The 13,465-nt window shown below is 38.5% G+C and overlaps 1 protein-coding gene across 6 annotated transcripts in view; it reads right to left on the bottom strand.

Annotated features, from left to right (window-relative positions):
* LOC113485096 (core histone macro-H2A.1) overlaps positions 1-7,157 on the bottom strand; it is a 38,693-nt gene extending 31,536 nt beyond the window's left edge. For all 6 annotated transcript variants that reach the window (XR_003399352.1, XM_026857991.1, XM_026857989.1 and 3 more), the window contains exon 1: positions 6,961-7,157. Coding sequence is in view for 5 of the 6 variants with exons in the window: in XM_026857991.1 (XP_026713792.1) it covers positions 6,961-7,132 (172 nt within the window). In the remaining variant the exon portion in view is untranslated. The remainder of the gene's footprint in view (positions 1-6,960) is intronic.
* Between the last annotated feature and the right edge of the window lie 6,308 nt (positions 7,158-13,465).

The following is a 13,465-nucleotide window of genomic DNA, read 5'->3' on the forward strand; positions in this document are numbered from 1 at the left end:
GGCGAACATATCCACTAGCTATAACTTCATCTGAGCAAAAAATAACATCTAGCCTGACATCCTGTCCCCAGCCAGCGCCCAAGAGCAGATGCTCAGGAGGATTAAAGGAGCAGGCAAACTAAAAATGCTATTTTTCCAGAACAATCCCTCTGATTTTAGCCATGCGCAAGCTGAGTGGTTTCCCAACTTCAAAATGCCATCTTTGTGTTCAGTCCCCCAATGTTTTTCTTTCTGTGGGTGTGTCTGATTGATTTCTGAAACATTCAGCATGGTTTGGTACCCATTTTTGGTATCCATAACATCTTGTGATAACTAGGCTCACTACATCTTTACAGACATTTTTGTAATCTGGAGGATAAGTAGTTCCTGTTTGTTTTAAAAATATTGTATTTCGCTGTACACCCCTTAAATTTATTTTTCCCCAATGAATTTATATTGAGGATGGAGCATTTCATCTGACTGCACCTAAGAATCCACATGGAATTTCATCACTAAAAGAAATTCAGGGATAAATGTACTGGGGAAAAAAAAAAAAACCTAAAAGACCAAATGCATAGCATGATCTGAACTCAGGCATTCTTAAATAATCCTTATTGTCAAAAGGGGAAAAAAAAACATGCTTACAATACTTGATGTAAGAATTTCTAAATTTTGAGAAAATCTGAGGAAAGAAACTGCTTGCTAAATACTGCATGCTACTCTAGAAAGTCAGGATGTCTTCCTTCTTTCTAGCTATTTGTGCTGCAAATGTCAGTCCCAAGGGTGAAGACTTAAGCCTCATATATTCTTTTGCCCTTCAACAAGAGATATAAATGAAGACAAAGGTAAGGGTAGCCAAAGAATATGTAGCAAAATGAGCTATATTTTTTTTAACACCACTTAAACTTCAAAACAAAGGGTGATACCGATATTAAATTGAACAGCAATTTCTAGTAGAAGCCATTACTTTGTTGCAACTTAGTCAAATAAATAGATGTAATGACTGTTACCAGAATAAAAAGTATTTCCTTCTAGATCTAAGGATATTAAAATATAACTAAATTTTAACATTTTAACAGTCCAGCAATTAGTACATGATCACAACATGACACAAGTCACAATGCAAATTCTGATGCATATTTACCTGAAATAAGTGTCTCTATTAACAACAGTATGCACTGTTAAGGCTTTTATTACGAGAAAATGCTTTGACTGTTAGTGTTTTTCATCAAACCTCATCTGTGTAGCTTGGAGAATACATTAGGACCCTAACTGGGTAAGTAATTTTGTATTGACTTAGGTTTTGTAACTCGAGATCCACTCAAGTTTATGGGGCTACAAGATAAGAGAGCCACATACGTAAGTGTTTACGGGGTTGGAGCCAAGGAAGGGCGTATCAGTGAAAGAAAACTCTTCATTTATACACATTTGAAGCAGACTGATTCATGCATTTCTAAGTTCAGAAAGTTGGTCATTCAACTGGTAACAATGCAAAGTTTTATATCTAAAGAGACACTTCTTACAAGTACAGCAATTTTAAATTGTGACAGACTCACTTCTCTTAAGAGCATGACACAAGCCTTATGTAAAAGAGGAATGTTACAAAGCTGCTTTGCTATGCTGATATTTTCGAAAGGTCTCTGCTTGTGAGGCTATTGCCATAAACAACCCTGCTGTATTTTAGGTCCAGTATTAATCCATATTATAACCACACTGGATCTGAAGAGGTAGTTACATGCTTGCTCAAGTGAGGCACAGGTCCTACAAGCCCCTAATTAATTTTAAACCTCTTTTGGGACACGGTTTGTGGCATAACAGCGTAACAGGGATTAGTGTTTCTGAAGCTGCCTATTTAAATAGAAGAAATGTATCTTGGTAGTGAATGCATGTTTCAACGGTATCAAAAAGATACTGTCAATTAATTCTCCTCTTAAATTTCATTACTCCCTAAGGACCATTATTTATGGTAGTCTCAGAATGCCTGGAACTTGAATCTGCTTTTAACCTTATGCTTTTTTACTGTGGACCTCTGAGCTCCCCTCTGCTTCCAAGCAGAAGTTCAGCAGTACATCTGCTTTGACAAACAGGGCAAATCATTGTATTCCTCTGTAACCCTGTAAAAATTTTCAGCAGCAAGTAGAACACAAGAGGTGAACAGCAGTTCAAGTTGATCAGCTTGCACATCGGAAAGTGAGCATCTGAAGCGAGCAGTTAAACTTACTGCATTCAGGAAGGACTTTCATTTTGCAGCCAATCAGCAGCTGGCTTAAGAAAGTTTTCCACATCGAAAATTAATCAAGATGAAAATGCAACGAACTGAGCTCCAGCACATGAACCTCCATTAAGGGATTCTGGTGACATCAGAAAGCCTGAAAACAAAAACTCAGGTAAGCACCAGAATGCCTCAGATACAATTCTAACCGTGGGATTCAAAAGGTGCTTATTTTACATTTTAACAAAATACATGATCAACAGTATGCAATGGGCAATAAAAAGCCAGTTGAGAAAAAAGTCTAATGGAGAAAACAGACATTTAACATTTTCTCCTACCTTACTTCAGTATGTACAGAACAAATATAAATCAAAGTCTCATTTCTTCTGTATTCCTGTTCTCCTGCTGTTTTATAAACTTCTCCTTCTCCTCATTTGCTATGACATTTTGGCAATTGAAAATTATTTACAGTGTAGAGAGGACCATGGGGGGGCAAGGGGGAGCAGAAATCACTTGCAGGCCTGGTTCTTGCTGCCTTTAAATATGCTCAAGAGATTTCTGGTTTTTAAGGGCAAAGAGGTATATTTTCCAGTTGGTAAGGAAGTTTGGACTGTATTGCAACTTGTGCAAGCTATACATCTGAAGGGACCATATCTGATTACATGTATGGCTGGACCAGTTCTGACAAATAAAAACCGTACAACTTCATCTGAGTGGCTGCAGTGCCCCAAATTAAGCCTGTGGCCGTCCTCTTGACTGACCTAGTAATTTTTTTTGACATAAACTGACACTGATGCACTACTTTGCAGAGAAAATAAGGAGTGGATTGCAGTTTTCTGAAGTACATGTTAGGGAAGATAAATAGGCAATGAATGATTGTAAAACAAGTGCTACAATAAGGAAAGAAGACAAAAGGAATTACTAACCCTGAACTTCTTGCCAGCTTAAAGCAGTTGATAATGCTTAAAATTAGTTCTGCAGCATGAGCAGAAATTAATCAAATATTCTGACTACTCCCGACAAGATAGGCAGCCTTGCGTGATCTGCTACTACAAAGAAGGAAAAGAAATAAGAACCATGCATTATAATTCGTCAGCATCCACACTATTTCTCCAGGGTAAAGAAAGGAAGGATATCCACTTGCTTCAGCATTGATAAAACTCAAAGGTACCTGCTGGACATTCACCTACAAACACACACTTGCATCCTATTTACAGTGGACATTACAGATTCTTTCCTTAAATGAAAAGCAGGAAAGAATAAGCACGTGGCATGCTTAAGAAACCAAACTGCATACACTGGGTGTGCTGAGAAGTGAATTGTTTTCTAACATTACTTGTAGGTAACAAGAACCTTTAGTGAATAAGGAAGAGAATACTCAGTGTGCAACCTGCTTGTATGTCAAGCGTATTGAAATGTAAGGTAAGGAAAAACACATTATCAGCTGAAGACCAGAAGACAAATTGTACCTCTAATAATATACTAGTTTTATTATTCTTATTTTTAAAGTTACTCCAACAGACAACACAGGGAGGATGTACTTCAGCCAGCACCTGCAGAAGTTGTCAGAAGCCAAGAGGCTGAAACGCAGTACAGCAAAGACACAGAGTTTTTAGTTCACAGCAACTGAAGCAGCCAGCCTAATTTTTGTGTGCTAAACCAGTGCCTGCTCCTGCTAGCAGAGCTGTGCATAAACGTGCTGATACAAACGCACAAGAACAACATAAACGTAGTCTGAAAAAGCACTTTGTTGGGCACAGACTGAAGAAGGCCTTAAATGACAAATAGGCCCCCACACACCAAGAAATTATAGAATGTGTATTTTAACTTTGTGATGAGTAGCTGTGCATACATAGTAAACTGCCTTCAAAGTACCAAGTGGATAAAGTCGTAACTACAGATGGATCCAGAGTCTGAATTCCAAGTCTCAACAGCTGGAAACATTACGGAAGTTCAAATCTCAAATTGAACCAAACCAAAAATCTCAGATCTGAGCACTTTACGGGCTAATTTCAGATTTACATCAGAGTTAAACTTAAGCAAGGGCCAGTAAAATTTAGCACCTCATCTTCTAAAGGATTAAAGTCAGTGCCGTATTCTGCACACACATGAACTAGTTTTCAAACCTTAGTAGGTTCCTTTCTACTAGGTCACGTCTCTCATTTCCCTTCCTAGTCTTCTCTGAAGTTCTTTCCTACAACTGCTTTTGATATTTTACATTTCTCCTCTCTTTCCTGGATGCATAGGATTACTTTTTTGATTAAGCCAATTTATTAGCATGCCACTTCACATGGTCTCCTTCCTATTAGGTCACGTTCCTGCTTTTATTTTTAAATGGTTGAAATGCTTTGATTTTGTCTCAGATCATGTGCTGACATGAGCATCTTTAAAAACTCTCCTGGAGAAAAGTCAGGATTTCCCTGGTTTTGTGAAGTAATAACTGCCAAGAGGTAAAAAGAACACAAACCAAAAACCTCCAAGCATCCCATTTCAAGGGAGTTGTTTCTGAACTATATTGAAAAAGATGAATGACCTGAAGTTCAGAAAACATACTGAGCATTAAAGGCTAGAAAAATTACACTATACAGAATATGAAAAACTTACAGAAAGAGGAAGGGGAAAAAAACCCACCAGACTGAAGCAGTCATAAAACATAAAACCATTCCTAACTCAGTAAAGAAAGAGTATCTGTGCTTTTGAGCTGCATCTATGTATAAGAATGAAAGAAAATCCTGCGATGCAGGATACCAGGACTATCTACCTAGTCATCAGAGGAGAAAAAACAACCCAAAACCCAGCCTAAAAATATTTAAAGTGAGAAAAAAAGAAGGTACTTTTCCCCTTAGACCTCCATCCCCCCCTCCCTTTTTTCTTCTTCCTAAAGAAGCAATGTATGCAACTTTTTTTTGGCTTTTTTTTTTTTTTAAAATCTCCTCAGACAGTTTCCCAGGATGCACAGCAGTTAAAGAAACACCTTTATTTCCCCAGCCTATTCTTAGCTGCCTAAACCATCCCTGCCTCAGTAAACATTTTAAATCAAACAGCTAACCAATAACATGTGCTGCTCATTAGCAGTGCCTTAAGCTCACCTGTATTGTTCTGTTTCTTTAACAGGGCAGCATTCAAAGAACCCTTCATGCTAAAAAGCATTTTATTTGAGTTGTTATTGCTGTAAGTAGGAACCTAACTGAAGGAAATGTTTATTTTTAAGGCCATCTATGAAGTTTAAAAGCATTCATTTAAAGAAAAGGCCCAAATAAAGAAAACTATGAACATGAACAAATGAAAAGAAGGATATTTGACAGCTGAGAAAATTAAATCATTTAATATTAATACCTTACAGAAAACAAGCACTCTACTAATTATTCTCTAATGTTACCAATCTTCATCTTTAGTGAAAGAAGAAACTCTACACCAAAAAAAAAATCAGCCTATTTCTGTTCTTCAGTGTTAATATCCATTGTAGGGTGTATCTAAAACTGTCTTAAGAGTCAGGTCACCTCAGTTTTAAACACTCCCAGCAAAGTGCTACTTTGTACTTAAGTCAAAGAAACCATGACCTGTACCTCTTCCTCAGAGGCTCAGCACACCATTAGAGTTTAGAGACCGCTGTCCCTTAAAATGCTTGAACCTGCTGCAACCAGAATATTGACATAAGGAGATGCACTGTAAAAAGAAACACTACTGTAACAGATAAGATCCAATCCAAGCTTTTCTTTAGTCAGGCTAATGGAATCTGTCTCCAAACACTAATCCATCTAGCACTTGTGCTTTTTGCTAGAACCCAAGCCTACAGGTATTGGCTTGTAAGTCAATCTGGCCACATGAATGTGACTGAACTGATGGTTTATTCTTATCCATTCTTTAAAATTTATTTTAAACAAACCAATATTCCGAAAAGCCTGTATGCTGATGCTCTTGCAGTTGGGGTTAATTTTCTGTTAGAAGACAACTTTTGCAATGTTGTTTGTGGGGTAAATCTGCAACGTTTTGAGTCTCATTTGAGAGGAGAACTGCAGTGTAAAGACCCTTACTTGCATGTCTAGTTGTGTATGTCTTTGGGCAAAGCATTTTCCTCCTTTGAAGTCTCTTTCTAAATGGAGGAAAAATAATATTTTTGTCCTCCAAGTAGGTACTGTAAGGATGAGATAATTATTTCAGGTGTTCTCATTCTGATGTGATGAGAGGAACAGAGAAAGGACTACAAGCGAAAGCAAATAAGCTACATTGTTCATCTGCCCCAGATCAGAGTCTGCATTTATACACAGAATCAATCAAACAAATTGCAAACAGCATATGTAGTCTCAAAAATAATCTGTAAATTGAACAAAAATGTTTAAACAATGCTGTAAGCAATCCTGGCCTTCTGTAAACACTGAGAGGCTCTCTGTTGAAAAGGAACATATAGGCTTAGCAGACAATTATAACCCAAACAGAGCCATCAGGCACAAAATCAGAGCAGGAGGGACTGCAACACTGCAGGCCCAGTCCATATGCATTGATGTTAGCAGGAATCCTCCTGACTGCCTATGTGGAAGAAGAGTGTTTACAACAGGTCAAAGCAAATCCAGTGCTGGAATGCACAAAAGGCATCAAAGCTCTGAAGCAGGTACCTTGATTTTGGCTTAGATGTAAGTACTGTGCTGATCATACTTCAGCTGTAACTTTTTTAGTCATCTATAAATCAGAGGATCTTTTTCATTTTGTTCTGTGCAACTCTATATTATTACTTTCACTGCTGCTATTTTCCATTGTTCAGCAAAACCTACCAGTCAGATATTCCAGTACAGCAGCCATGTACACTGGAGCACCAACACCAATTCTGTACTTCGGGTGGCCTTTCTTAATGTAACGTAGCATTCTTCCAACAGGGAATATGACCCCAGCCTTTGCGGAACGGGAAGTCTTGGTTGACTTCTTCTTTCCACCCCTGCTGGACATTTTGTCTGTATTGGGTCTGGAACAGCACTCTCTATATTAGGAAGGGGAAAAAAATAAAAATAAAAGGTTATCAGTAAGGACTGATGCTGTAATATCACACACTGAATTTCAAGACAGACCAGTGTTCTCATGTAGACAGGGCATTAGGGTGCCTAAAACACACAGACACATTGCCTTTTTATAGTATATACAACAAGAACCTAAAATAATTTTACACAGAATTACTTTACATTGTAATCTTGGCATAATTTTATGCAGTAAATATATAAACCAGAGAAATTATTTCATTTAAATCTGCTTTGAAATTACTTTTCTGAAATTCCTAACGGATTAAACCTGGTACCATCACTGGAGCAAAGTGTGGTAACTACCCAACATAAAATAGAGCTTCTGCATTAAAGCAGAGGATGGTTTCTGCAAGGAGACTGACACAACCCTCTGGTCTCTGGGAAAAAGTCGATTGTGCATTTCAACAACTGTGGTAGAACTGTTACACTCAGTTGCTAACGAGGAAAAACTGCATCCACTAAAGGTTTTACGAAGTGTATTCACCTTCCTTAAAGCACTAGATTTTCAAGCATGTGTGAGTTTACAGAACAAAGACCTATGTATGGCAAAATACAATCTCCCATATGCTAAATGTTCTATTTTTAGAAAGATCTGAAATGAACCCCCTTGAGATTTGAACCTAACAGAAACCAGCTATCTCCACACCGAAGACTGCAGCGCTTCAACGTGCCCTCTGGGAATCTGATGAACTTTAATCTGGCACCTTTCCTTAATTTAACAGTGGTCTAAACACCCAGAAGATATCTGACAACTCTATCTGGGTTTATGTTGGTGAAGAAATCTACTGCTGATACAGCTGTCAAACATACTTGTTTTCTCTTTGATTTCTGCTCAGGCTGTAAATAGAATCTGACAAATCCAAAGAGGTGAAGGGTTTACAGCCTCTCGGGGTATCTTTGAAGGTTTAGGCAACACACTGGGTTTTGAATTTAACCCAGAGGAAAGGAGGCTGTCCCCACCCTCCCTCCTGTGTCTGAACTCTAGGCAAACCAGCGGTATGCATCAGTGATACCCATTTCTCTGTACATCCCAGTTCTCTCCTTGCTGCGCAAATCCTACTTAATACAAATGCAAATTCACTGGTGTGTTTATATACTCCACAATAAAACCCCTTTAAGCCTGCCTTCCCATCGCACCAGTTCTCTGCTTGGCTTTTTGTCTTCCTCTCATTTACTCTGAGTTCTGTCCTTGTCCTCATGAACCTAACTGTATTGTCGGAATCCACAGCGATTGAGTGAGCTCAGAATTAGGCAAAACAGGTTCACCAACCCCACTTTAAGTTTTGCAACTTCTGTTCTGTGCTGACATGTCCTGCAGTCTTTTAAATCTCGGCGAGTCACTGAGATTCAGACTACGTGAGTATCAAATGAAGATCACTCAGGATAACTAAAGAAACACAAGTATCAAACATTTTCTTTCCACTTCCACACTCCATTCATCAGTCTATACTCATGCAGCACATTGAGTAAAATAAATGCAATGAGTTTACTTCCTGTTAAAGGTAAATGAAATAATCCCATTTTATTAGCTCAGATGATACTATACTACATCACCACATTCAGGAAAGTGATGTAAAAAAGCAGACAGGAAACTTTGGAAGGGGGAAGCCATCAAAAGGGCTCCTTCTCCTTTCCTCTGCTGTGAACTCAGCTCTGTAACAACTATTATTCTGTGAGGAAGAGGACAAAAGCCAATTTTCTTGCCTTGAGAAACTGCCTAACCAGAGCTTACAACCGATTTCAAAAACCTTCCGTTTGATTGCATTTTCTCATCTAGTTAGCTCTCTTTGTTAGGAAGAAGGCTGGGTGTGGCTTTGAGTTGGCTGTGGACTTTCTGCCAGAAATTATTTTCATAGTTCATAATGCATTTTCATCAATACTACAGATGTTTAATCTCAGAAATGTTAAGAAATTCATTGAATCAAACACCAGGGAAAGCAGGCATGAGAAAGAGCTGTGCTTCTAGCTTCCCCCATAATTCGTTTCATTTGTAACTGATAGGTCAACGATGAAAACCACAATTTTTCTAGGTAAAACCTGCAAGCCTTAAGCAGTAAACTTCTATTAACCATTTGGCTTATGAGTTTGAGATAGACAGAATAGCTGGAAGAGAATATGGAAATCCTTACTTCCTGATGCTGGGTTTTTTTCTTTGGGAGAGTGTCATCTAGCCATCAGCTGCATTTGGATCAAAGTATGAGTAAAGTATGTAGCAATACAGAATTACTGCCAAAGAGGCTTTGAAGGAGCTGGAGTAGATACAGCTCACCTCATCTAAAAATCCAAACAGAAGACACACATGGATGGCCATGCTGTAGCTGATAACAGAAAGAGATGAAAGAGCATTGCCTTCCTCATTTTCAGTTCCAAAAGAATGACTATTCAGAGGGAAGGGAAGTGGTGCCTTCAGATGTTGAAACAAATAGGTACTGTCTATCACTGTCTCTGGATACATATCATCTATCCATAGTGATGCTAAGTTTGTTGTTACACACTGTCAACTGTCATCTGTCACCCTAAACCAACCTCCCCTATATCAACCTTGAGCAAAACACTTTACTGGTAGTTTCCAACCTCTTTCATCTGGTGTTCTGAAGATGTTCTTCCCTTTAACATACTATTTTTTTCTTTAATACCTTCAAGCCTCCTGTCATCTGCAGCTAATCCCTACCCATATATAAAACGGTGTACTTTTCTATTACAATAAGCTTATTTTATCTCTTCTGCAAACTCTAGAAGTTATTTTCCCCCTTTATTTTATACTCATGCTGACATTTCTCCTGTTAATATTTAGGATAACCCTAGACCTCTCTTGACCATTAACTTGATCCTCTCATATCGTACATTAAAGCGTTTTCTAGCTGCAAGTTTTTTTGTGAGGAAAAAACTTCGCCTGAACCAGAAAGGTGGGGGACTTTCACACTAAAAAAAGCAAGAACTTCTGGAACTTTTAGTATTAAATGTGAAACACGATAAAGAGAATTTTCAGAGCATCCTGTCTCAAGGATCCCACTCCTACAGCACATAATGAATCACTGTATCTTTAGATGTTGGGGTGGAGGGAGGGAAATTCCAATTAAGTTTCAAGTACCACTTTTAATTTTGCCAATCATGTAATTTGGAAGGGGAAAGAGAGCGCCTGGCATGGAAGATGTTTCCGGGCATAATTATGGATTCAGGATCATTACACTTTGCAGAACCTGTTTGTCCTGCCCTTGAGCTGAGGGATGGCCCAAGGAGCTCTCAAAGTCTCTTCTCTAGTTGTGGCTCGCCACAGCAAAAGAAAAGGGAAAAGAGATTTCACTTGGAACAAACACCAAAAAAAAATATTATTAAAGTTAAATGTAAAGAGCATGGCAACAGATCAAAAACCAAAGAAAACTGTGTGCCTTACATGTTCTCAAATGGTTTATCTTTGTAACACCAGAAACTCTGGAAGGCTGCCAATGTTAATGAACCAGAGCGGTTTGCTGAGTCACTGCTAGCCAGCAGATGAAGGAGGCAACCAAAGGGAACCTTATCACATGGGCCATAGTTCAGACAAGATTTGAGCAGGATCACTTACAATAAGGGGAAAAAAAAAAAAAAAATCACAGTCAATGACAGCCAGTGGACCAGTCCTTTCCCTCCTTTCCTCTCTCTTGCCTTTGCAACGCAATTACTGAGCAACTTTGCCAAATACACAGTGTCTTCAAAGATCTGACAATAAAGTAATTTCATTTCAGTGTGACAGTTCACAAAATGATCACTGTGATAACCAGGGGATATCACTGAGAAGTCAATTTATCTAAGTCCACATTTGACTTCAAATCAGATTGAATGTTATATTCTTCAGTGGCTCCACTGTGCTTGGACACAGATTGTCCTAGTTGCAGAATTTAGCACCTGATTCATAGCTTTTTGAAAAACAGTAGCAAGGTTTATACTGCTTGCTAAGATCTCAAAATTCACACAAATGAGAATTTGATGGTATATTAATTTGGCCTACAGATTCAAGCTATAAGGCTCCTCTGCTGTCACATCTTTGCAAGCCAGAAATAAATCTTCTGAGAAACAAAATAATATTAAGGTGTAGCAACAAAATCAACATAATTAAAATTTTTCTGTTTGAAATTGGCTGTAGTAATGCTGGTTGGCCATGTTTGTCTATGCAAAGATAGCTACTCCACTACACCAGACTTTCAAATACCATCTTCCTAAAATGCGCATAGGCATCTCTTTTTCTGAAAGGTTTAACATCACATAATTCTCAAAGTACAGCCTGTACATCCTGGTAAGGTGACTCCTAATTTCCAAATACCAGTACTTCATTAGCTCAGTCAATCTGACACTTTCATCAAACAGTAGTAATAAACACTCCCTGCTATTAATAGTTTCCAGGTACTGGTTCTTAATTACTTAAATTACTACGAATGCTACTGTGGTCAGGCAGAGACTGTTGTGATCATGGGTTTACACTGGTGTATTAACTGCACTCAGCAAACAGATGATTAAATTTAGATCTACATGATCACATCAGCAAGTGTAACAGAATCCCGGAGACCATCACTACAATAGGAAAAATACTAAGATTTAGTAATTATTTTTCTCTTCTTCCCAGTACAAAGACTAAGCTGGAAAGTTCATTTTTGTATCAGAAGAGATTAACTGCAATGCTATTTTTGCTCCATTGTTTCAAAAGATTAACAACGTAAGTGCTGCCATTCTCTCTCAAATCTATTTATGTACTATAATAATAGCCGCTCGCTGAACTCTTTTTGAAAAGGTGCATTTGAATTTGCTTTGACAACTAACTTGCTCTGTTCTTGGCTAATCAGAGCCTAGTCTGGCATATTTATAAAATGTACTGCTTATAGAATCGGTATAAAATGGTCTCTAATAATGCTTGCCTAGCACAACAGTGTCTCAGTCTGTGACTGTGGTTTCTAGGTACGACAGTAATAAAAGCAGAGCTAATCACTCAGTTATCGTTTGATCTGATGGGATTTCAAATTTTACCTTAAGTGCTTTATCAAAGCAGAAACCCTTTGTGGTCTGAAACAGAGTAATGAAACTGGTTGTAAGACAGCTGTTCCACCACTACATTAATCTCCCATCTGAAAAGGCAGCACCATACACACATATATTTTCATGTGGAAAACTGAAAGAATATCCCGCATCCAGGAATGCCCAATAGGTGTACTTTCTGCTGGAGATTAACAAGACTAAAATTACCATAGCGATAATGTAAAGGATGGAAAAAGAGGAATAACATTTTCACAAAAATCTGTGTGCAAAACAAAATATTGTTGCACAATCGTATTCAACTGGCAAAAGTCCCTCCCTCCCACAATGGGTCTGAAACCCCGAAACAAATACCCCTTTAATGCATAAACCTCCAGTATGAACAGTACTGGGAGTGTGACAAGAGTTTTAGCTGGGCATCCTGCCACCAATAGTCAGGAAAACGTAAATACAATTGTCTTCACTGACCACTGCTGGGAGTACTAGCATGAAATCAAGCCCATTCGTACATTACAGCTTTTTGTATACTAAGTAGGAAGCAGAAAATTTGATACAGGACCTTAAATCACTGGACCATTTATGAATTCAATGTTCAGAAAAACCGTTTTAGAGAACATTTTTAAAACTTCTTTGCCCTTTGACATTTTTGGAAAAAAGCAAAAACTTTAATAAAGAATTCTTGTGGATACTTCCAAGGCAAAATCCAGATGTAGAATGAAATTTAAGATAGACGTTATACTGCTGAGGGAAGGGAGTACAAGGACTCGACCTGCTGAGGAGACCAGGAATGGTGTGATTCTAGCACCAGTCCTTCTGGAGCAAGGACCATGAGCTGAATCCTGCCCACCCTCCCTTTGGAAAGGGTCTGGGTAAGGAACTATAGCTTCTTTAGGTGTTTATAGTGTCCTTCCCCAACAGGCGAGCAAGCGCTGCACTCTTTCCACAAGCACTGCATATTTCTTTTCTTTCTTTTCCATTTTACCTCTAGGAAGCACTAAGCTGACAAAACCTAATGCTCACTGCACTGCCCACTGGGTCAATACTCCCTCTCTCAGGGAAAGCTCTCTGTGGAGGCTCTTTTTTCCTCTTGTGGCATGTGTTCCAGATTCCTGCTCCTTTATCTCTGCTTTATAACCTTGCCGGGGCAGGACTACCTTTTATGCAGAACAGACAACAGGCCTTGATCCTGGTTGACAGCACTGTACAAAAATACTTTGAAATTTCTTTGAGAGCGCAAGATTTTGACCATTCTTCCAGAGTG

This window comes from Athene cunicularia (genome assembly GCF_003259725.1).
Source record: "Athene cunicularia isolate RWA chromosome 13 unlocalized genomic scaffold, athCun1 chr13_part1, whole genome shotgun sequence".
In the NCBI taxonomy this organism is placed as follows: Eukaryota; Metazoa; Chordata; class Aves; order Strigiformes; family Strigidae; genus Athene; species Athene cunicularia.